The sequence below is a fragment of the Anguilla anguilla genome, chromosome 13, assembly GCF_013347855.1.
Source record: "Anguilla anguilla isolate fAngAng1 chromosome 13, fAngAng1.pri, whole genome shotgun sequence".
Lineage (NCBI taxonomy): Eukaryota > Metazoa > Chordata > Actinopteri > Anguilliformes > Anguillidae > Anguilla > Anguilla anguilla.
The window spans coordinates 21551115-21577458 of record NC_049213.1 but is presented as its reverse complement, the minus strand read 5'-3'; the positions used below and the strand labels follow the sequence as shown (position 1 = coordinate 21577458).

The 26344-nt window shown below is 38.6% G+C and overlaps 1 protein-coding gene and 1 long non-coding RNA gene across 4 annotated transcripts in view; both read right to left on the bottom strand.

Annotated features, from left to right (window-relative positions):
• LOC118210919 overlaps window positions 1-5451 on the bottom strand; it is a 58608-nt gene extending 53157 nt beyond the window's left edge. Inside the window, exon 1 of the long non-coding RNA XR_004761933.1 lies at window positions 4897-5451. This is a non-coding gene — a long non-coding RNA (uncharacterized LOC118210919). The remainder of the gene's footprint in view (window positions 1-4896) is intronic.
• A 4630-nt stretch (window positions 5452-10081) lies between these two features.
• nicn1 (nicolin 1) lies at window positions 10082-26344 on the bottom strand. 3 transcript variants are annotated; one of them, XM_035387011.1, is made up of 7 exons: window positions 26133-26344; window positions 25228-25374; window positions 24764-24943; window positions 20824-20937; window positions 17361-17429; window positions 10477-10581; window positions 10082-10198 (listed from the first exon to the last, which is right to left on the bottom strand). In XM_035387011.1, the coding sequence occupies exons 2-7, from the start codon at window positions 25357-25359 to the stop codon at window positions 10157-10159; spliced, it is 642 nt and encodes a 213-aa protein (XP_035242902.1). In that variant the 5' UTR covers window positions 25360-25374; window positions 26133-26344; the 3' UTR covers window positions 10082-10156. The 3 variants fall into 3 exon arrangements, with proteins under 3 accessions (XP_035242902.1, XP_035242903.1, XP_035242904.1); XM_035387012.1 differs by having other exon boundaries at window positions 26194-26338; XM_035387013.1 differs by lacking the exon at window positions 26133-26344 and adding an exon at window positions 25512-25640.

The window sequence follows — 26344 nt, the reverse complement described above, 5'->3', positions numbered from 1 at the left end:
TATGAGGGGGCTTTTGTCGATATAAAAGTTCAACAAAACTGAATGAATGTTAATGCAGAGCGGAAAAACAAATGTCACATACTCAGGAAATACAAAATGAAGTAAAAATTAAATTAGAAATCTATAAAAGAAAGCAAATTTTAATCTTGCATAGTGATTTCACGTTAGCTTTCTTGGCCTAAATCTGAAACCCAACCATTTGAAGAAGCGTTTAAATACAAGGATCGGTTCTAGTGGGCATGTTACCTGGTACACTAAAGAACACCTTCCTGCTTCATAAACGTTTTACCCAATTTCTGCTCTGAAGTGTTTCTACCGCCTGATCCAGTTTTAACCACAGAAACAGACAGATACAGATATATGCACAGGATAGAAATATATACCTTTTTGTCTTTACATTGCCAAATATAGACAATGGGGCAAGTTAAATGTTTAGTACTGATGATCAGAGGATGAGCCATATTCATATTTATTAGGTTACGTGTCTTGCACTGGGCATGCCCCTGATATAACTAGGCTACATGAAGGACATTCATTAAGTTAATCATTGTGAAACATGGTGTATTTAACCTATGTAGTATGAATGTTATCATACAAATACAACACCACTGCTGGCAGACAAGCTAACTATAGTTGACAGAAGCTCTGAATAGTTAGGTGCCTTTAAGCTGAACTAAAGCCAGCTGTCCTAGTCTTGGCCAGATGGCCTAATAACATTACACTGTAACTAAAAAGATAAATGGCTTTTCTGTCCACCAATTGCTTCATTTTCAATGGGCTTATTTCTGTAATGGAGAAACTAATTGTTTTCCCTCGGTAAATGCCCGGCATGAAAACGTTCCTGTAAGAAACACTGACAGAGGCTCTGGGCCGGCCTCATGCTTTTCTCAATAATTCTTTCTTAATCAAAATTGACTTATCAATTTTCTGGGTCACACATCGTAATGGTGTTTCTTCACCTGTTCTGAATATGTAGGACATAATTATCAAGGCGTGTCATCAGAAATTGCCAGGAAATTTATATTCGTACTTGTTCCTATCGGCATCAGGACACTGGGGTGGAAATAGAGGTCATTTAAATTGTGGGTTACATTGTGCGATCGTATGTAGGCACAACACCATACTGGACAGAAAAACACATACATACAGATAACTGATATGATATATACTGCCGTTATCATATGCAGTATTAAATGTGAAAGAACTACACATTAAAATGAGGCAAGGGCGGTCAAAGAAGTCACAAGGTCGCCACAGCAAATCTGGGGGTGACTCTTGGATTACTGCCTTTCTAGAAAACTCTTTACTGTATGTCAAAAGAAATTTGCATGGCAAGCCAATCAATTCACACACAAGACCAGAATGACCAGATTCATTTTAAAAGCATCGAGTAAAAATAACATGCTTACAATGAGAACCACCCTCAAGCCTCAATCACAGTACAGGTGCCACGTACATGATTCCATTTATGAATCACATGAATTGCATGAAAGAGGTGGCTGTGACCATAGTAACAGTAAGCTTCAGTAAGCAACACGTTCATGAAGTAGAATTTGCAAGCGGTATCGGCCACAAATGCAACAGAAACTGTGAGGGTGATTTGTAGGCTATTCCCACTGCATGTAGCAACTTAAGTACTAAACTCAATATACAGCAAATGAACGTACTAGCCTTAAATAGCCTAATTAAGCCTTTGATTTTGCCAAATCTGCAACAATGCACACTAGAGGGAAAACACATCCAAAAAGAAAAGTGCAACATGTTGGCAGAGGTAATGCAAATTAGCTTCTAAATCTCATATGATATGGGCAACTCAGTCACGGTATATTAACAGAAAGTCTAAAATGTTTTGAGGGAAAAAATCTATAGGACTGATTTATTCTCTGGTGTATCCAATATGACAAAAATGGTCAACATAAAATAGCAAAGTCATTCCCTTGTCAAACAGATCAAATATTATGCAACAAGAATAACAACTTGCTTGTATTTTTCTTCCAAAATGCTCATAATACAATATGAATTAGGTTTTCTAAATGTGCAATAAAATGAAAACATTAATAGTGTGTCTGTGGAAAAGTTCATCTGAATTTTGAGCAATCTGTTTTTAGTATAACCCTTGAAATGACCACTTTAGGAAAGCCTAATAGCATGAAAAGATCAGCCTTAGTATTATCTTTCAATGAGCACTGTTTTTTTGGTGGCTGAGGTTGACTAGCCTGGATATGAATGTTTGTGGATGAAATGGAAAGCACTTAAAAAATAAAAAGAAAAACTTTTATGACCCTAAGTTGTGTGTTAAGCCAGGAAAAATATGTATTTGTGTGCTAAAGGCCTACATTATCTTCAACAGTTCTCAGTAATCTTTTTTTAATTATCTTTTTTTTTTAAGCAAAATGAATGGCATACTGACATAACATTAAGTAATAGGCTAATGCATTTTTTTTCTTGATTAACATCCTTTTATTTCAAAATTGAAACCAATAAACGACTCTATTGTATTAAAACCACATTGACTACTTGGTCCTTATTACAAGGGCAAATAAGCAAATATACAACTTTTATGCCAAATTTGTAAATAAACGACATGCCACTTTCAAAATATTATGATGGGTAAGGGAAGAATGATGATTTCAAATAATGTGAACAAAAAGGTTTTTTATTATTAAGAATGACTTCTCAAAGAGAATTACTAGTGGACAGGAACAAGTATCAGATTTGCGATGTCTGACACAGCAAGATTTTTGTTGTTGGCTGGTACTGCAGTTCTTTCAATAAGGTCATCAGTATTGAAAAACACAAAAAAAGAAAGAATGGAAAAGTTTTAACAACTTGATATATTCCCAGAAGGTCAGAGAGATTTGTGAAGTCTATTAGAGCAAAAAGTCAACTGCTTGATCATTCCTCTTGCTGAGGAAATCTTTTGAATCAATCTCCGTGCAGCTGCTGGGGACTTCAGATTAAACCAGGAAGGGGCACCAATTTTCAACCAGCAGCCTTTGCTTTCAATTTGCTTGCTTTTCACAAACTTTTTACAAGTTCTGCAAACTGCCTCATTTATTTCCCTGCACATACAGGGGAGAGAAAAGCATTAATACATAAATAAATAAATAAAACGGCCTGTGCAAGACTTCCCCGGCTATCTAGGAAGTGCTACAACTACAGCAGTTATGAGCATTGCAATAGTACTATAACAAGGTGGGTTGGCCTGTTTAGGGTTCCAAGCCAAAAACCCAAGGCACCTGTTCCACACAATGAGATAAAATCAGGTCGCTGAGGTCGCCAGCTAAGGGAACTCATAGGAGTCTTACTACCTCAAGGGGTGACATCACGGTCTTTAGAGGGCATTCACATGTTCCACATGTTTCAACTCAGTTATACAATGACCACTTTGATGTTTGCAAAAGTGAAAGTGCAGACCTACATACAGTATGTACTGCAGTCCCAATTGACAATCCATTAACTTATCTGAACAGATACTGTGTGCCAGCTTCCAAAGCATATTTTGCAGAACAATATGCTCTTAAAACGATCTTTGCAGAAGCATCCCTGACAAGTTCATATTTTGCAGAACAATATGCTCTTAAAACGACCTTTGCAGAAGCATCCCAGACGAGTTTACAAAATTATTTTTAATTAAAACCAAAGTCAGGTGAATTACTACTGTGCCATTAGACATAGGCTATTCCAGAACAACACAGAATGTAACATGGGAAAATCTGACTTTTCTGAATATAGCTTTAAAAGGCCTGGTACTATGAAGTTCATTACGAGGCTTGTTATAGCAAGTTATCAATAAAGAAATTGATTCATTCAAAGCACTTCTGCCGTTCTTGTTTACCACAGCTGTTTTGTGCCAGTTACACAGATATCATGATGTAGATTGGCAATATATTGCGTATCACAGAATTGCCTGTATAAGGACACTATTGTAACGTGGGCAACATAATGGGCTAGTATCATGAAAGTATCACAAGTCGCTCTGTGATTCCCACTCCTATGAATTACATGGGTTTACAGTACCACGGTTTTTTGTTCCAGTACACAAAAAGTAGTCAAGACTCACCAAGTATTAACACTGGCATTGATGCAATTACCTCATGTATCGGTTTACATTCACAATATCATTGTCCTAATCACATATATTTATTGACCTACAGCAAGGAATTTTCCATATAAAACACAAAAATATATTTATGCAATTACATTATAGTGCCTGCAAAGTAGTGGTGGAAAGAAAAGTTAATTGTCTATTTGTTGCATCTATTATGCCCTTATTTCAAACATATACAGCTAATACACAGTGGCTTTAAAGACAGGCAACATGGAGGCAACAGGGTCAGTATGGTTTCATGATGGCACACCTTTGTACAATGCAAACTGTTGAGATATAGACAACTAGGTAAAATTACCAACGTCCTGATGAGAGCAATTAGCAACCTAAAGTGTAGTAAAGCATACATGCATCATATATAGCAACAACAGGCAGGTGAAACTTCAGCAAGCAGCAAAAAGCAACAGCCAGAGTAAATACAGCAGACAGAAGCAACATAAGAAGCAACAACCCATAGCAGACATGCAGCCGTAGCAGGTTGCAACAGAGCACAAACACATTTCGTTTCTTACAGTAGCATAAAGTGCATGCAAAGAACACTGCGGCTAACAATCACAACTACGATTTAGGGGCCCCTAAATTCTAAATCCAAATGCATGGAACACAACGCCAAACTTCCGCGCCACTCAATCCAGCATAACAGGTGAACCTTGGATCAAACGAACGCCACAAGGACTCCACCCTCCAACCGCACAAGTCCAACCGAACAGCGTGAAAGTAAAAGCGCTGAAATACAACCAGCCATGAAACAGAAAAAATAAATAAATAAACCCCAGCGTTCAAACCTGTGCGTGGATCACCGGTTCGTCCTTCCAACAGAGCCCGGCGTGGTTTTCTCCATACAGCGGGTCATGAACTCCGTCGAAATACTTCAACTTCCATGATATTCGTTTTTGATGCCGCAGTCTTCCGGTTCACCTCTTGATACTTGTTAGCGGGCACGCCACAGTGAGGAAAAACGTTATAGCGACACAGGCTTCTTTTTCCAAACAATCCGCGCACCCACCTGTTACCTGAGCTAGGCGGTGTCAAACTGTTCCAGCTCATTTAGATTAGCACCAAAAAGCAGTTTCCCGCTTTCTGCTGCTGGTAGTCTGCTTTGCGGGTGGAAAATGTCTTTGAAGTCTCTTGTTCCTGAGGTAGGCTGCCCCATACAGTCAAAGGGAAAAATCGTGCTCCTGAAATCGTTATCCTTTATCGGGAAACGTACCAAAATATCATGCTACTTCTGGGTATAGGCTGGAATTTCGCCACGGTTTATAACTGAGGCAGAAAGTAAATTCTCACACACTACGGACGTTCTCCTCCGTCTTGAACAGGATGATGTAGGCTAAGTCCTTTCATCTGATTGATTGGATAGCTCACGTTTAGGACGATCGCCGGAAAAAGATTCAACTTTTGAATGATTTAAAAAAAAAAAAAAGATCAGATGAAGCTGATGGTTTCTTACCAACCATCTAGAAGAAACATTGCTTTTATTATTTTAGGTATTTATATAATAAAACTACATCAATGGCACAGTCAGAGGTATGATCAGATGTGGATCACCAGGTGGTTGTGGCAAGTCCCCCCACTTTGACTGTTCCTTGATCTCAAAGCACTTTACAGTGAAAGTGTAAACTGACTTCAACCACCACCAATGTGTAGCACCCTCCACTTTTGTGATGTAGTGTGGCAAAGCAAAAGTTAAAATATACAAGAACTTTAAGGGCCAAACGACAATAAAAGAATGTCATAGAACATCTCAGTCCAATGCCATGTCCCTGGTTTATTGTGACGTATCCACACAGTTAACTTTCTGTCTCCACACTACATCCTGTTTAGTGCCTGTCATTGTAATATTGCTTATTGCTGCTGCTGCTGCTGTTCCACCCTGAATACCTCAAGACAAAAAAAGACAAAAAAAAAAACCTGAACCCTGGAATCAGAACAAAGAAGAAAGAGAGCACAATGGCCTTGTGTATAGAGCACAATAAAGAGCTGAGATAAATTGCACTACTGACTGAGAATAAACTGCTCTGGTGCAATTCTACAAATGCACACATAGTCATGTTCAATGAATCGCCACAATGAGGGACAAAATGCTGTGTTGTGTTACATTTTATAATCTCAAATGCATAAAGATGCTGCCATCTCCTGGCTGTACAACAGTAGCTGGGTGTATTTTGAAGTGGAGAGTTTTATTTCTTATTTTTGATTTATATTCTAACAAGACTTGGGCTATCAAAAACAATGCTATAGCAATCAACAACAAAACAGGGAGGCAATATTTTCAAAGTAATAATAATATTTATTTATTTATTTTCAAGGGGTGAAGAAGGTGGTGTCAATCCCTGTTCTCAGCATTTCTTTGATTTCAAACAGTTATCAACTGAGATAAATGTTAAATGTGCCTGCCTCCCGAGGTCTGTTCTCGGTTTCATGCTTTTGCAGCTCATTATGCTGCTGCACACATTCTCTCTCACACACGCACATGCACACACGCACTTATAATCTTATAATATTGCTTTAAATACATATGCTTATATTTTTCAATTTTGGATTCACCTCAAGTATTTACACGTACATGAATATTAATCATAACACACACAGTGTCGTTAGGACACACCAAAATGTGGAACAGCATTGGAAGTCGATGGATAAATAGACTTGGAAATGAAAGACTATAGATCCTGAAGCCAGGTGGAGGCTTAACTGTTCTGCTCATTGGCCAATCAGTGACGTAGTTTTCACACTTTCCTTTCAGCCCCTCATGAGGACTCAGGCTGATGACTCATCATTTTTTGTGCCTATGTGAACATGCCAAACAAACTCAGACCACCTCAGGAGGTGGTCTCAGCGCAGTTCTTTTGTGGTTCTGTTTTTGGTCCACTTAATTTGTGTACTGTGAATGCAAAGCAGCCCCTGTCCACTTTGCAATTTGCTGTACGCTTTAATACTTCAAGACGAGCCATTCATTGATTCTATGCAGCTGCAGTGACTTCAGAGTGTACCCGGCTAAAAAGAAATAGTAGAATGGCTGCTGGTGGTGTTCGGGGGGACTGTGTGGTGAAAAAGAAACCTGTGCTCGTCTTACACCAGCTTCCTCAAAGTGTAACACAACAAAATGGTAAATACATCTGCATGGGCCATCTTGAATGAAATTACCAATAATCAGGGGTTGGCACAAGTACGCATTAACGGAAAAAAATAAAATAATTCACAGCAATTTTATGATATAACAGTGCAAATGCCTACCTATTTTTAAGTATGCATTTCAATAAGACATTAAATTGGCATGCATTTTAATCTTTTTGCCATGAATGCATACTTAAGTACCACTTATGTCAATCCCGGCCAACAATCTAATGTCACGGCAATGAGGTCTGAGTTCTAAAGGTGCTGTTGTGTGAACAAGTGGTCTAAGATCTCACTAATGCTAAAGTGGACCAGAAAGAGAGTCTTCTTTCAAGTCCACTTACAATGTTAACATGAAAAAAACTGAGTTTATTTGCAGCTGGTTCACTTTTTTGTTCACTTGAAACAAACTGAGTTTGGTTCATTTTAAAAGAACTATATGTGAAAGCACCTTTAAAAATGAATCACTGGTGCTGAAACAGTAGTCCATCAAAATGCACCAGAACATAGGCAAAACTGTAGCACATTGAACTTATCAGTGATGAAGTAAACATGAATGAAATATTCATTGTGAATCTAAAATAATATTTCCCCTCATATAAAAGGAAGTATTGTATTTCCATGGTTTCCTTGTTGACATCAGTCTCAGTGCATGTGAATTATTTCAGTCTATATTTCAGTCTAATCTCTAATGTACCATAATCAATTAGTACTGAAAGCTCATTTTTTGTCTTTAATTAAACAATTAAATTGCCATTGCCTATTCTTTTATGTTTTAGAGGAAATCATTCCTATTATGAAATCAAATTAAGTGTTTTGCAATATCCAGGTGAAATATTCAGTGTAATAATGTTAGGCAGAGACATGATTACACTGCAGGGCTAGAAACCGAAATTTCGTAATTCTTCCTAAAAACAGTGGGTGCTGGCTTCTGATTGGTGTGTGAGAAGTTACCAGTAACTAAACAAACACACTGGGTAACAATGTGCAGAAGAAGGTACTGTAGCTAATGTTAGACTAGTGCATCCCATGAGAGAGAAAACTGAGGATGAAGTTTCTTGTTCCAATCCATTTATCGTAGAACGTACATTTTTAGGAATTTTACATGTTTTAATAGAAATATTACTGCATTAAGAACAGTACTTTGCTGATGGTGCAGGATGCAGCATGTTGGCTGATGAAATATTATAGCAATCATTCTTTATTGTAATTCAAAATACAGTGATGTTCCTTTAGCACAAAAATGGACCAATCAGCTCACACCAAGGTTAACTGATTTTATTTTCAGTTTTTTTCTGACTGCAGCCAGTTGAAGGTGAAATGAATCATAAATGTTTGCAGGAGTTTTAGTTTCTGAAAGGAATATGGTAGTGTTGCGGTCCACACGAGTGGCAGCCTAACTGCTCCACCAATGGTGAATTTATCTTTTGTGCAGTGGTTAATGCAGCTGCCTCTCATTACATTACATTACAGGCATTTGGCAGACGCTCTTATCCAGAGCGCCGTATAACAAAGTGTACGTCGCTCTGGATACCTGGGTTCGAGCCTCTCCAGATACCTGCCATTACATTGATGTCAGAAGCAGAGGCATGGCCTTGATGGACGGGGCAGTGCCCCACGAGTGCGGCAGCCTGTGAGAGGCATGTGAGCGTGAGGGCATGCTCAGTGAGAGGTGGGGAGAAGTGTAAGCGATATGCTCCTGAGGCCGCCTAATTGCTGCAGCAAGTTGCTGTAATTTTAACAGTGTGGAATAAAAGTAATAGTTTATGTGAACTACTGATCTTGAGTGGTGTTTAGCATATTGAACTTAAAATGTCTCCTCTATTCATTTTAGACTCAAAGTACATATGTTTAACAAATTATGCTTAACCATCTGGGATTATAGTGTTGTGAAACTGTTGCCCAAAATGCTTCAATGAATTATGGCCTGGTACAACAATGTCATCAAATGTCATTTCCATTAAATATAATAAAATACTGTTAGCTAGCAGCAGTACACATGCTTTAGCCAACCACTGTGTCGAGCATTTCTACTATCAACAGAACCAGTGGGTAGTATGTACACAGGGAGAAATTTCCAGATATGCATATCCTATTTAAAGATAACTGACACATTACACCAGATGGAGCCATTAGGTTCATACAAGACACTCTGACCAAATGCAGTCTACTCGACGTTCACATCTTCCTTAATGTAAAAAAATGGATTTTGAACACAATACATTACATTACATTACATTACATTATAGGCATTTAGCAGACGCTCTTATCCAGAGCGACTTACACAACTTTTTACATAGCACTTTACATTGTATCCATTTATACAGCTGGATATATACTGAAGCAACGCAGGTTAAGTACCTTGCTCAAGGGTACAACGGCAGTGTCCTTACCCGGGATTCGAACCTACGACCTTTCGGTTACGAGCGCAGTTCCTTACCCACTGTGCCACACAATACTACAATACTGCGGATTTTCCAAATGCTCTCTCCCTTTTCACAAAAATTGAGTGTCCAATGAGGACACTCTGCAATATAAATTATGCATTATGCACACTGCAATATAAATTATGCATTTTCTTTCTCAAAACAGCGTTGATCTTAGCTAGTACTCATACTGAGGTAAGATGTATAATCATGTTGAGTGCTTTGATTGAACAGTATTCCAGGGCATTAACTGGTGCAAAGTCCAGCAAACAAATGAAATATAATTCAAATTAATTAGGAATGCATAATACCAACAAATTAACAAACACAAAATAATACAAAATATTCAAGCAAAATATTCAATGTGGGACCCCAACACTCCTTGATACCCTATCTAATTAAAGGATAGGCTTATATTGTGTATAGGTATAGTTACATTATACACATTTTTATTTTGTCACTGTACACTGTGAAAAGCGAAAACAATATTGTAATATTCTGATCATGTGTAGGACAGTAACTTCACATCATAGCAGCCATCCACCTGTCAGTAAACAAGAAAATAAATACAGTAAGACAATTTCACAAAACATCATTTAGAGTTATCTGAGGAAAAGGTTTGACACATTGTTACATCTGAATACGCTTTTGATAAAGTGATACTTCTTATTCATCTGAATACAGTTTCCACTTTGGTACAATTTTGATCGTTTCTGTGTCAATAAGGATATGAGACAGCATGGAAGTTTAGTACAATCTTATTATTGAAGCACAAACAAAATTAAATTAAGAAAAATCTCACTCCACAGTTTTGTAACTCACATCAAATCGGCCAATGGGAGCTGCTGTCTGATGGGTCTGCATGACTTCCGTCAAAGCCCACATCTGCTGGATGCTGGAGGACACAGTCTGGGGGTCAGGCAGCCCCTAAATAACATCCAGAAATACGATGTCATACATAATGTTTGAGCTCTGCTAAATGTGCACACAAACTCAAACTTGTGTGGTTGTCGCATGACTAGGGTAAGGGTGTAGTGTTTTAAAAGGTCTGCGATTCTAATTTTGGTTGTATTGGATGCACTAGGTTAAGCATTTTTTTGTCCTGCACAGAATGTGTCATTTGAGTAGCTGGCAATGTGGGGGGGGGGTGGGGGGGGTGGGGATAATTTCTGTTCATATTACATTACAATCTGTTACACAGAGATATAATTAATGCAATTACCTTGATCAAATTAAAAAAATAAATACACAGAATATTAAAACTGCAAGAAACAAGAAGGCTTCAAAGTTGTTGTCACAATACTGTTTTTCTTTTTTTATAACACCAGAGGGCAGTAGAAGACTATGAAAAAAAACTGCCAGCAGAAGGCTCTGTCTGATTTGCAAACATAGGTAAACAGTACATCTTTCTTCATTCACAGAAGTACGATAAGATTCAACGTTCCGGATAAATATAATATAATACAATATGACTCAGTATCTTACAGATTCTATAGATTGCCTTGCTGAATTCCATTAATAGCATTTCATAGAAATGTAAATTATTATTTAGGGAGACATTCAATCCAACTTACTTGCCTGAAACGTAAAAGACATTTTTTTCCACCAGTAATTAGTTTGCAGTTCAAATCACAGTAGAGGTCAGACTGTATAACCCTCAATGTTCTTAAATCATGTTTAATAATTTACACACACATAATAGACCTAAATAAAAATGAATAAATATGCAAAAGGCTGTTGTCATTTAAAAAAATACTTCATGCGCTGAAAGATGGGGAATTGTTTGGATCACTATATCACACGTATACAGACTCTTGTTAATTTCTGTCACACCTCATTTCAAGCAACACAACATGGGCATTTCATTGATCTACTCATTTTAATTATCATGCTTCAGTTGACTGTCAGACTTTTCCAATGAAAGTGAATGTGAGCGACTACACTGCCTTGGCAAATAACGTTGCAGCAGTTGAACACTGTCCAAAAGTGAGCCGTTAATACAATTAGTGACTCTCCATTGATCACGTCAGCTGACTGGTGCAGTTCGGTTACAAAGAGTATGTCGACAGGAGCTTTCAGACTTTCAGACAGATGTTCACTGTCCATAGTATGTTTACTGCAAGAAGTAGAATAACCCTTTCAAGCTTTCAACATACTATTCAGCTGCCAGACAGTATTTTTGTTCAGTGATGTTACCGTGTGTGCAAATGTAAGAGTCCTACAATGTAAGATCTGCCAGGATCATACAACTATGTAGAAACAGCACTCCAAACTGGTAAGATAGCAGATGAGCTACAGACGCTCTTCATATGGTGTGTTGTGTCATCACTGCATCAACTGACATCACTTTGACACTTGTTTGTTTGTGTCATGTGCCTATTTGCCGTTATTCTATTCATGGAAACGTTTTGTCCAAAAAATTATGATTCAAACATTTCTTTCATACTTCCTTTTGTCATGAAGCACTGCTTATACAGTACAGCGTGGACACATAGGCTACCTGCTGAAAATCAAAGAAATATATGGCAAATGGTTGATTTTGCCATAAATTCAACCAAAAAATAGATGTCTGAACTCTGTTACAAGGCATTTGAAGTAACAAATTTCATATGTCATGCTACTACAGCTAATCTTGACAAAAATATAGGAGTGATGCATTGCCCAAAGGAAACAGTATCTGAAACATAACTTTCAACCTCACCCTTTATATACAGAAAGAATAGAGAAAAAAAAGAAATAGAGAAATTTAACAAAATCCTTCACGATGAGAATCCAGCACTGAGGTTTCAGATTGCTGTTTTGATACAGCAACACTGAAGTAATATTAATATTTGAAAGTGTATGCAAATGCATGATGGATCAAGAAAAATGATAATGGCTTTCACATTTAGGAAAATGGCATGAATTTTATTCCTGCGTTTAACAAAGAAGTACGATCTACAATAGTAAGATCTACAATACTGGCTTGTTTTTGCAGATGCTTGTTAGGACTTTTCATGCTGAAATTGTAATTAAATTGGCCTTATGACCTGCTAAGATTTTTCCCTGCAAGCTCTCTTTATTCTTACCCATACCCAACTTGCAATAATCTGAAAACATTTACAGCAAACCAGACTTAAAAACCTGCATACTAATGCTTCAGAGTTGCAGTGCATTTTAAAATCAGTGTGCACCAAATGGTAGTACGTGCATTCCAGTTTAAATATTCTAAACAGATTATAAAGATGATGCATGACATACATTAAATGCATACTGAAATTACAAACCACGGGGAAACCAAAAATATTTATTTTTACAACACTTATGTAAACACCAATGTCTTTAATGAGTAACTAAGGTCTCAATTTAATGAATACCACCAAATTAACTCAAGGAAAACAAATTCCCGGATTTATCCAACACGATAATCATAATCATTGACTCTAGATAGCCTGGATGGCCTGTTCTGGCCTCAAGTTCTTTTCACAAAATACTCAATAGTCATCCAGGACTATGTCACAGGATCTTTCAGCCAATGATAGGCTTTTCCCAGTGAGTGACTGACATCAGTGTTTGTATCCTATTCAACAGACAAGGTCTAATATGAGCTGTCCTTCACTCCAGTGTAACATAATGCATAGAGCTTATAATCTAATTTTACACATTATTATTGTTATTATTATTATTATTATTATGAAAGCAACCTCTGTGAAAGTGTAAGATTTACACTGCATATACCCACATTCAAATATGCATATTCACTGTATATTCTATGGAATGTTTTCATTGTATTGCATAACATATTAAATTGCTATTAAGAATGCTCGTTGCCATTGTTTCAACAGAACACTTGATTATAAATAACAATAATAAACAAAGTGATAATTTCAAATGAGCCATTTGCTGCATAACTACTGTTGCGGATACAGCAGCCAGTAAACCTTGCACGTACTGTTGATTTTTCCAATACAAATTTTATGTTTAAATAGTTTAACTACTACTTATTAAAGACAACACATTTTGACACAGCAGTTTGCACTGTTTAATGAAACACTTTAAATTTCACTGCGGAACACTGGCAGTTTATTTCATTATGATCGATTTCGTTTTCCCCTGCCAGCAAGACAATTTGTTAGCAATGGCAGGCTTTTGGACCCAAGACACTGAGAGCATGTTTGTAGAGGGAAGAGGGGCACCAAAGCGGGGCAATAGCACTGAACAAAGATGCCGAAACAGGAATGCCTGAGCAACTGCTCCTTCAGGCACAAACAACTCTTTAATGCTTTTTCTCTGAAGCACGCAATGTCAGCCACCACGTCTAATCACACCCCCATAAGTTTGTAGAAGACAATTCATGTGCAGCTCAACAGGTGAACTTGCGAGTTGGTGCACGATGAGAGATGCTGTCAATCAGCCGACTGAAACCCGCCCATCCCTGGGCAACGCAAGAGCCAACTGTGCGTCACTCTGCAGCATCACAGGCCACGGTCGGCACACTGGCACAGTCTGGCTGCTATTTTTACATGTACAGAATATGCGGTAGCTACTTGTCCAATTTTCTACCGCAGCGTTTATTTTTCACAGCAGATAACTGTAGCCCTGTTGATTATCTGAATAAAAGTATTAGATACTAGAAATAAATTTAATCTCCTGAGTTTTCCCTAAACTACTGAACAGTTCTAAAATCTCACAGCCAAGCTGTCACACTTCCCCAAGCAAACAGAATATGGAAACATATTTCAGATTACTTCAATGTTGCATGGCATAATTAATATTTAAAAATAAATCACTAAATAAATAAACTCAGCAACATAAGCTGCTTTCTTACTGTTTTTTGTTCCTGCCTGAGACTGAAATAATGGTCAAAAACCTCCAAAGAAAGCAGGAGCTAATCTATCAGGCCCCTGACATAATTTAGGAAGACAATATATACTTCCTGGTTCTTTTTACACAATCTGCAGCTCTGAAGCATTGTCTTCAAAAATGCCAAACTGACACCTGTACACCTAGTGCTACAACAAATTCAGTTAATGCTTGCTATTGGTAAAAATAATTTATGCAAAGTGCTTAATTTTTCAATTAATGCAAGCTTTTTGTTTGGTGACAAACATACAATTTCAATTTAAATATTCATTTTCTCAATGTAAAATAATGTTTTAGGAAATATGATTGAGCAAAAAACAAACATCCATCCTTATTAAGGTACTACTTGCAGTTAAATGAAAAAATATTGCTGTAGTTCCTACACAGATTGTCCGATATAGATGTAGGCTACATACACTCAGATTAAAGCGGACTCAGCATTTTAACCACACATTCATTGTTTTATTTCAAGCCCAATGTGCTGTTCAGAGTTCCAAGCCAAAATAATAACAATTGTTTCAATGTCTCAATACAATACAATGCATTTAAGTGCATATAGGCTTACACAGGTTACATCTTAAAAACCTTTCTAAGTGCTGCATAATATCACTGAAATGGTTTCCAAATAATTCCGTGTGAAACACTTGAAAACAATTATGGCACACAAAAGCAAATCCGTGTGGTTGACAGTAAATACCTGTTTGTGAATTCAGAGAGTATTGTGTGCCGGCTTATTTTCAAAAACTGAAACCTGTCTAACTAGCCGAAGGCACTGCATTGTGATTACAACATTATCATCTTCTCTCACAGCTGAAGAAATATAATGGTGGAGTGATTACTTTTCAAAGGTAATCTGTATCAGAGGATTAAACAGCAATAGCTCTGCTGGTGAACTTGTGTACGCTGGTGTTAATTTTATTAATGCACGTTAGTAATAGGTGTGTCTGCAAAAAGGCAACTTTTAATTCGGTCAATATGACAAATAATTTCACAAGAATGATGGCAGCATCTAATTTATCTTGTAATTTACTGACAAAAATATGGCAAACCAAAAAAATTGCAAGCTCACATCTGGTTTCTATAGATAAAAATAACTACCCAGCATTCCATCCCCAAAAGAGTCCTAAAGTTGTCCATAACCCTCAGGATAGCATGTCTTTGTTGTCAGGTAACAAACACATTGCTCAAGCACATTCACACATTGCTAAATAAAAAGATTCAACCTAACTGAATCAACCAAAAACTGATTTACACTGTAAAAGCTGGTGTACATTTTAACACAATGGCCTGTTTCAGCCATTGGTAAAATATTACCCAACTCTAGCACCCCCAAATCTACAAAAACCAGTGAACTAATGACTGTCTGATACAGCATTATACCTGAGAACACTTCTAAACTTTCAGCATTCTGTCCTCTCTTATTTACTCTTTCTGTCCTCTATTATTTACTCTTTCTGACAGAGGAGTTTGCCCATCCCTGTTACGCTGCTCCGCCTCTCCCCTCCCTCTCGGCACGCATCTGTGGATTTCACACCACTGAAGTCATCTCTCCAGTCATCCTCGCGCTCTCATTACTGTTTCCGCTCGTCTGCCGCCCCGGCTACCTTGTTAGATGGCACAAGCACTCGTATTTGGAAACAGCAACCTAGCAGCAGCCTTCCTCTCTCATACCATTCTTTTTAATTTGGCACACCATTGTTCACCCCGATGCCTGTCGTGCCGCTCACCCAGACCCCGTCATCACTCCTCATTAATATTCCAATCATTTGTGCAGGTCCGTACATTCAGGCCAGATACACCTCCTATACTTTTCTCCCACTTTCTCTCTTTCTGTCATCGCCTTCTGCCACCACACCTCACAGCCTGGCCCCTGCGGTTCCGCACAAACCTTTCCCCGGCAAGATGCCTCCGAGCTGCTGAAAGCTCTCCCATCGCTGACCTTGGTGAATCCACTCTTTTAATAAATCTCCTGTTCGCATATTTTACAAAAAGACTTTTCTATCAGTTCTTTTTTTCCCCTCAGAATGGTCAACCACCTGGCCTGCTCTGTTGATGGCTTGCTTCAAATTCTGCCTCCGCCTCAAAAAATAAAATTGCCAAAAAATTGTTTCAAATTGTTCACCACCTGCTTTCAAATTGCCTGGTAGTATGCTTCTTGACTAGAAAAAAAAAAGCTAATCTTGATTCCTCAAGCCTCAGAAATGACTGCTGTATATATCTGTATTACCCTCACTCCCTAACAGCTTAAACAAGCCGTCCATCACCACGTTTCTGCCTTCACTTCTCGGGATTCTTTACCTGAATCCTCCACAAGCTGGGATTTCGTTCCTCTTACTCAACAGAAAAAACTGTGTCCTACCCGCTCTTCAGCACAGTCTCCATTCCCTCTGTCCTAATTAGCCTTAATCTCCCTTCATCGCGGGGAGCCCTCCGCGGTTTTGGGGAACGCAAATCTGAGGGCCCACCGAGCAGTGGGGGCTCATCAAGAGCAGTGGAATCAAGAGAAACACACTGCAGGCCTTTCACTTTATGCAACAACATGAGCTGCTTGGTATCCCATTCGCATTGGGGCAAGAAACATCAAAAGTGAGGTCTGGTGATCAGAACAGGCCCACTTCTGAGCCTGCACATGACTAATTGATGAAAGCATGTTATTAAGCAAAATATAAATTAAAGTGAACATAAAAAAGTAAAATAAATCAAACAAGGATCTTATCCTCCATCTGTGTTAAGGCAAAGCTTATGAAAAGCATTTAAAACTGATCCCAAAGACACTGATGAAAGCAGAGTCAAAAACAAGATCAATGATACAGATAGAATACAGGAGAAAAAAAAATAGTCGCTCGATTGTTTATAAGCCTTACTTCTAAATCAGGAGGTTGGTCAACTGGAGTCAGATTAGAAAACCAAGCTGGAACATCCCGTTCTGAATCCTGCCAAAAGACATTAATGTTAGTCTACACATTCTTTCATAAAAATGAATTTTTTATTCAAACTTTGCCATAATTTGTGTCAAAGTCTATAACAAATAGATCATATAACATTTGACTTAAAATGAAAGCACAATTGCAATTTGAACATTCCTTTTCCCCTTACAGAGCACTTTTCAAGTACAAATGAATGGGTGCCTTTCTGTTTAACTTGCATGGTATGCCTATTTATTTTAAATACAGGTCCAATCATAATGATGGCTATGACAGGAAAAATAACACAAGGGTATTATGTTGCATAATTTCTGAAAAACTATAATCAGTATAAGCACATTGAACGTGACTTTCAACACAGGTGCTAAGAAGAGGCACGTACCTGGCATTAGAAAAAAAAAACAGAATTAAATGAAGATCAGAAATAAATTCTCTGTACTGCAATCATTTTTCTGTTTTATACAAAGAATCCTATGCCAAGTTCTCAGCCACATATCTTCATTACAGATGAAGATGATGATTACGGCTTTGTCCACCTTAACATCACCTTCAAATATTAAAGCTGGTTTTTTCCTCCAGATAAATATTCATTTTATACAATGTCAAATTCCCATTAGCAAATGTATCAGTCAAAGTAATCTGACCCAGTTTAAAGTTTTTAAGTCTGTGAAACAGGGCATTTCAGTTCTACAGAAACACTTAGTCTATGTTTAAGCCAGGGATATCAAACTCAAATCATGGAGGACCACAGTGTCTGCACTAACTCTCTTCTCTTTATTTCACACTCTCAGCAGAGGGGAAAATGGCCCCTTTACTCCAGTCAGCCCAAAGCCTTCTGTCCATCCCCTGCATGTCCACCACCTCAGCCTGCCACCCCACCCCTGGACCACCATCCCTCGGACGCTTCATGCAACCAGCCTGGAACAGACTGACTGATCTGTGAACCCACACCCTGGGCTGGACAGAGGAGGATGCCCGTCCCCCCGACGGAGTGTGGATCCTTCCAAGGTTTCTGTCTACATGTCCTTCCAGGGAGTTCCTTGCCACTGTTGCATATGGCTCACTCTGCGGGGGTTTAGGCCAGGGTAAACTGAGAAGAGTATACTGACAAATCCTTTGTAAAATGCGCTAGGCTATATAAATAAAATTTGACTGATTGATTGTGCATCACTTGAGAATGTAAACACCTTATTCTGATAACCATAGCTCAAATAAGCCTGTATCTTGGTGGCAGTAACATGCTATTATACCTTCCACCTGGAAAAACATACGCACCATCTATTTTTGCAAGGAACTTTCAGTCATAGCTGACTAGATCTAGATTGCATGGGGGAAACCAAAAAGCTCACAATCTTTAAAGCACATTTAAGACACATTACCGTATCTCAGTTAAGACAGACATGAATCGAATGCAATTTCTGGAAAAAAGAAAGCATTGCTTTTGCTGTTTGAAAAAGATTATTTGAGGGTACTGGTCAGTACAATTGTTTGCAATCGGTTATGTAGCAAAGGTAGAAAAAAAGTTCTCTCCCAATTCACACTAATTTCCATGTATACAGGGACATCAGCTGCTGTTACATTTCATGCATGGTGCATCTAACCAGTATCCAGGATAAGGAGTAGGCTATTATCTAGAATACTTTGTGCAATGAAATGTAATCAGTGAGAGAACAGCTTTTCCTACAATTGGTGCTACTTCCTGTATTACTGTGAGTCCAGCAGTGTGGAATACCGTTACTGGTTCTTGGGTAAGTGCACAAGAGGAGTACTACTGGGTTTGGGTGAGACTCTCAAAACCTAGGATCACTGGGGAGATAAAAGGCTCTTTTTTATCAAAAGCCACCATTAGGTTTTTTATTTTTTATTTTACATTCTTCCTATTTTGCTGAATACATTTTTGGAGTGATTGAGACTGTTTCTGTGTCATTAGAGAGCTAGCATCATCATCTCCAACAATTTTCATATTCATTAGGATTGGATACCACTGGCTGTTATATCATTACCATGACTACCTGCATAATTGTCAGAACCACTCCACTTCATGTCATTTAGATGATTCATAAAATGAAAACATGTAGGTAAGAATACCATTTGCTCCTCTGGGGTCCAAGGCTGGCAGGGGTATTACCGGTATTTCAAAAAGCAAAGAAAAATTACACTTTTGTACGGCTGAGCTGAAATGTGGTTAATAGATTGCAGGGAGCTTTCTAATTTCAAATCGCACTACTTAGGAACACCTGCTCATGGAGGACGGATCTTCGTTTTTTTCCTCCAGCAAGCCATTATGACATTGCACACTCAAACTGTAATTTGCAATTATGTTGCTATGGAGCTACCTACCGCTGCCTCTCTTAAAATATTGTTTGATGACAGGAAATTTCAGCTTTCTTTGACATTCTTTTGTCAAAATCCATTGTACCAGCATACATGGCAGCAGCTGGTGTATCTCACAGATCACATAACCCACAAAAATTGCCTTCGCCAGATAAACCCTGACTACAACCTGGCATACAACAATGTTGTAATGCAGCAACCCAAATTACAGTCTACAGACTTTTCATTGGTTTCTGCCGCCTGCAGACTAACTTGCAACAAAGCATAATAGGCAGTGGCACCATCCAGGGTTAGGGGGTGCTGTCAGCAGGGATTCTCATCTCATCACTCTCTAACAACTCCTGTTAGTTGAATGGGTGCATGCAGTTTGCTCGTTAATACTGTACGTAAAGGGCCCAACATACTAAGACCTTTACCATATGCAAAACCTTTTTAGCATAAGAAACTAATAACACAACCAATAACTGGTGTAAAACAAATGCCATGACCAATCATTGGCCATGTAATTGGCTTTGCGTGGGCTAAACGGTTTTGCACATGTTAAAGTAAATAAGGCCCAAAGTGTCTTCCTGCAACTCATGCCTGTGCAACCTTGGCTTGTGAACAGAAGCAGCATGTGCTTCAAAGGAGTGTATTTGTCTTCCACATCATCTGTGGAGACTGCAGCATGAGCATGCCTGTATATGATTAGGCATTCCAAACTGAAGGGAAAAGAGCATGAAAAATCTTACATTGATAGAGAAAAGCCAACAACAATCTTACATCATCACAGTAGTCATTCATGAACCAACCTTCACAAATCTGGTACTACCATCTCAGATTTTAACCAGAGATAAACTTTATGCAGAGATGCTTTAGTTCACCTTTCTGAATCATGCGGAATGTTGTATTAAATAAATGAGCCATCCGGCTCAATTATCCGTTTCAAATGAAAAACACAGCTGTCTCCAGCAAGAATGAGTGCGCCGCTCTGGATCCTTTTCAGCTCCAGTCAGAAGCAGCTCGTGTTTTTAACTAAAACACCCGGGAGCAGACAGACAGATTTTTTTACACGTTAATGGCGTCTCACCTCATTCGCACAATGGTGAATTTTGATTTCTTCCAGACTGAAATTCAGCCAGGCTGAAGACGGCTGCCGCAGAATGAGCCGAACTAAAGTCACATCGTCAGGTTCTGTCAGCATCTGGCAAACGATACAAATGGAAAAGAGGTGAGCAGGACTGTCATTTCACAACATCCACAAGCCACAAGACAAATGCAGACCGTCAGGAACAGAAGTTAACTATGTGAACAATTATGTTAAAAATTTTGGCAAATAATGTTCTTTTGGCACTTTTATTTCTGCACTCTGAGCTGTGCGTTTCTGCTGGCTCTTTGCAACACAGGTAGCATGGTTTAGCCATGAGAAGGTGTGCGATACGAGGAAGAGTGAGCTGCAGTTATTTTGAGATACCAGGAGAGCAGGGCTTCCATCCCGTGTTTACTTCACACATCTCTCTAAATAAGGATATGTAACCTGCTATTATTGTGTGTTGCTGGGTCATGAAAGGAGAAAACTTCACAGTGTAAACTGTAATTACTGTGTGTGTGCAACATAAAGCTACCACCACTCCACAGCAGGTGTGCACAAACCTATTACATTCAGAAGCAAAGGTGAAATAACCCAAAGCAGTAAACCGAAGTAGAGTCATTGCGGTAATCGCAAACAAATGCTAAATGCAGCTGCTTGTGGCAGATGTACTCTTAATGTGTGGGCATCACATATAAAAAAGCACACTGAGAGGGATCCACAAACTGAGAATCTCCTGCAGCACTTCCATTACCCTCTTCCTTTTCAGAAACTTAAGTTGGATTTTTCAGGTCAAGTTCTGTCAGTAGAACAATGGTAAAAAGGTAAATTCCACATAATCACAGTATTTAAAAAATGTACAGAGAGTGCATCCATGACCTGACACAGCTTAGAAATGGACAGTGTTAATTTTGACAACAAGTTTTGATTTACTTATAAAGGCAGAGACCCTTGGAGTGTTCAAGTCCAGGCTTGTAGAAGCGCTAGATACTATTGGCTAGAGCAATGACAAGCCAGAATGAGCTGAATGGCCTGTTCGTGCCATTATGCATTCCCTCATTCTTATGTGCTGCCTTACTGTGACTGCAGAGTACTTAAATAAACAGTAAATTTTGGTGGTCTTAAGTTCCTATTGTGGGAGGATTTCCAGTCTAATCACTTAACTTGTGGGTATGGTAGCTTGTGGGTTAATGCTCAAAGACAGGCAGAGGCAGAGTAAGGAGGCTCGATGCTTACTGTAAGGAATCACTCACTCTAGATGTGGTACATGCTGCAGCAGGAAACTCCATGATTTAAAAAATTACAGTGCTGCAAAACAACCCATTTACCTAAAAGACACTAGAATGTAATAAAACTAGGAGTCATAATAAAACATAATTAATGAACAATTTGGTATATTTAAAAGAATATTGTTTTCTATCGAGTCATTGCTTGAAGAGGCCATGAGGTACCTGGTACCAAGGAAAGAGCCCTTAACCACAGTTAAATGCCATCAACCCAACTAGAGAGCACTTGCCCCAGGACCCCAGTGCTCTAAATAAGCTGTGGCTGCTGACGCTGCTGGCCTTCCCTTCACTTCAGTGTCACAGAAGCGTAATGATACACACTCTTATATTCCCCCCCAAAAAAATCATTAAATATTTATCGTGCTAACATTTGGTGTGTGTTCCCGTTTCCTTGTCAAGATTTCCTCCTAACTCCACCTGAAGGTAACAAACATTCAAGAGGAAATATTTATTTATGTATTTATGGACATGCTTTTATTTAAGCCTGTTCATGACTAAGTCGCATACTGGGTGCTCTTTTCATAAATCATGGCAGTCAGATGTGTTTTTTCAACCTATCAGCACCAGAGCTGATACTTATTTTATTGTACTGAATATTTGTGTGCGGGGGGAGGGAGAGAACAAGTGAAACAGCATTGCTGCATTGCAGTTAGGCTATGTCATACAACAAATGAGTATGTGGGAAATGGTGAATCTATTTATTTATTATTCATTGAGTCAATACATTACGTGGTGGTGAAATGACCTTGCCATGCTGATGGCATTTTCTTGCAGTTTACTCAATTAAATTGGAAGAAACTTCAAAGCAAACAAACACCTTTGGGGGTTTGACGAGGGGCGCCTACCAACTAGCAACATATTTTGGAGCAACTGTTCTGCTACAACTCTTGCACAGAATAAAATAAGGGGGATTAATGGGAAAGGTGTTCTTGTTCACCTCTGAGATTAAACAAATACATCAAAGTGGTATATGCTCAGAGAAGGTAACCCCTGGTGTGATGTGAATGATCTGAATTGCTAAAATGACCAAACGTCCTTTTAACAACTGTCATTATTTTAACTGGGCTCATCCTCATGATAAGGTTGACAGAAGATGTCGCGGGCATGCTTAAAAACATCTTCCAAAGGAACCGCTCTCCTCTGCACCCTCTCAACTGACTCCCAAAAAGCAGGTGTTACTTCGGAGCACCCAAATTCATACCCTGCACTGGGTCCTTCCTTACTCTTCCTTACATGTGTGACACAGTGCTTTGCCACTTTATCTTCACAAGACCATCCATTTCAGGCCTGGGGCATTACTTTAAACATACACGCACTGGCCATCACACACAAACACAAACAAACTTGCATGATGTCATTCTTGGGCCAGGCTGATCACTGACATCCACTACCATTGCTGGTGCCAATGCCATATTAATATGTAGTTTCTTTATGTTAGTGAACTAGCTTTTACATACGGTAAACTAGGCAGTTCTTTCATTAACTGCCGAGGGTGTACAATCACAGAAGTTTAGTGTAAGATGAACTAATTGTTTTACTGTAAGTATGCAAAATGCACAACACTGTCTCATGTCAAAATTAATTATATTTCAAACGTCATTTAATCATTGTTTTGTTCTGTTAACATTATCACAGGTTCTGACTACACAGTAACATTTCCAGTGTTAATTCAACTCCAATGGTGCCTCCAAGTTGGAATTCCTTGTAGAGAACTCAAGCATAATTTTTGAGCCCGTTGTTTCTGACATGCAGTTATTTTTCATTACATCAACATGGCAGTCTTCAGGATAAACAGAAAACAAAATTACTTTTAAAATGTTTTCAAGCTTTTGAAAACATTTCAAATTTGATTTCAGATCAAATTAGGTTTTCACTAGTTACTAGTTGGTTAAACTTACAAAAGGGAGATTACTGTTGAAACACTAGCCACACAGCATAACTGGCTTCAAGTATACTAACACTAGTTCTGCAAACGTTTTTGGAGTTCAGAAAACAGACAAACAGATAAATGTCCATGTGTCCTAGCCTCCAATACAGAAATGCAACAAGGAAATCCAAGTTCACAGCTTGGAACGAAGAGATGCTGGGTTTGTCTGGATTGCAGCATGTAGTCTGCTTTTCTCATGCCCATATCTGAGTAGCACATGTACAGCTCTCTCCAGAGGGGACATACATTGGTCTTATTTTCATGTCAATGCTTATGTTGTTTTAAAATACATACTACATGCAAAAATAATATTGTACTGGCAAATGCAGTAGAAGTATTTCTGTCAGTAGTGGCTCTACATATGTCTGTTATATAATGTCCATGACCGTGAATTTAAACTACTGCAGTCTAGAAATCTGCTAGTGGGAGGAGCTAAAAATAGAAGATGAGCATTCTAGCCATACATCAGATATCCAATTTATACATTTTCATAACTTTTTTGTCAACTTTCAAGATGTTTTTCTATCTGGGCCATAGGTGTGGTGGATATACATTTTGTGGTGCATTAGTTTTTAAGTATGCCGTGTCTACTAGGGCACAGACTTTATTTTCCAGTCAAAATTGCCACTTCAATCTTTAGATTCAGTAAATTACTATATTTTGCGGTATTTTCCTTGCATTACTCAAGAATAAGAATAAAGAGGTGCATTGATTGCAAGGCCCTGACCTGCTGTCTGTAGATGGAGAAGTAGTCCTGGGAACACTCCTCTGTGTGCGGGTTTGGCATAAGGCAGTGGTTCTGCAGACAGGTAATCCACTTAGTAGAGCCATCCTTGTCAGGATCTTTTCTCTGCATACGCACCATTAAGAAGGCCGTGTAGTAGTTCTTGAAGGAGATCTCCTGAATCTATGATGATGATTTGAGAAAAAATAACACAGAATCTGTGTTTATTAAAATAAAACCAACCAAAAAATAACTACAAAATAAACAAACCCAAGACTGTTAATTGTCATATTGAGAGATTCAACAAATGAAGGATAAAGAATGAACCTAACCACAATCTAAACCAAAGTCAAGTCAGTCAAATGATTCATGAAGAAGCTAGGCCTACAATGGCTGAATGAGTAGCACATGAAAACGTAAGCACACAAAGAACGCCTCACTTAATGAGCCATTTTACAGTGACTCACATTAACAGCCTGGCCATGTGGGAATGTGACATCAATGACAAAGACTCCAGGACGAGATGCAGCAGTTATTGCCTCCCCAAGCTCCAAGGCCACAGGAGACTTTACTGTGCAGGCTACAGAGCTGTCAGTCATGATTACTGCTTACACCTGAAAAACACAATACATTTTTAAGAAAAGAGCATTATTGCATAGAAAAACACATCCTATTTATACAATCTAATACAAACACGTTTCAAACAAAATAATATTGATTTCTTGCAGGAACAAAATATTTGAATTCCTACCTTAACACTGGCTAGCACATCAGTAAAATCACAACATTGGGCACGTTTGTTTTTAATACACAAGCATGCAGGCACCTCCACGGACTATCTGGGTGAGTGTATTAAAGTCATGTACAGTGCGTATGGGGACTGCAGTGTCGTAGTTCCAAAATAGTTCTGCACTTTACACTCACTCCCATAAGTTATGTTCCTGTTTCTAAAATTTTGTAAATGTAACTTTAGCTGGGTAACTACATATGTTAGCAAAGGGCGTTTCCTGAAGCATTCTCCGATATATACAACGGTTCATCGCAATATAGTCATATTCAGCTGACTCGATAATTTGCTGTTCCTGAGGTGAATCGTCTGAGCAAGCAGCCTATTCATATACATGTTGCAGTTGCATTGCAGCCATTTCTAGAACGAGCTTGCAAAACATCATTTTAAAATAGCAAAATAAACGTTAGAGTGTGTGCATCTCCATTTAGTAAGCTGCAATCTGTTAAAGAGCTAGCTAGCAACATTAATTTAACAAAACATGAACATTGTAGGTGCGATTTGTTTTGGTTGGGCTAACGACATTACCAGACACAGCAAGCTAGCTACCACCTTAGACAAGAGAAATAAACATCGCAAACATACCTAGACTAGCTCGTTAGTTAGCTAGGTATATGTTTTCGAATTCACAGATATACAAATTTACATTCTCAAAATGTGGATACTTCTAGGTATTAGCCGTAGCTACGCTGTTGCGGACAGGCAGTGGTTCTGTTCATAGGGACAAACAAACAAAACGCCCATGCTCTGCAGTGCGATGAATGAACGTGCACAATGCTTCCTCTAGCTTCCTGTCT

Coding starts and splice junctions, on each gene's coding strand:
- nicn1 (XM_035387011.1), bottom strand. CDS start 25,359: ATGACTGACAGCTCTGTAGCCTGCACAGTAAAGTCTCCTGTGGCCTTG. Junction 17,430..20,823: donor TTCACCATTGTGCGAATGAG/GTGAGACGCCAT, acceptor GTCTTTTGGCAG/GATTCAGAACGGGATGTTCC. Junction 10,582..17,360: donor ACCAACCTCCTGATTTAGAA/GTAAGGCTTATA, acceptor GATGTTATTTAG/GGGCTGCCTGACCCCCAGAC.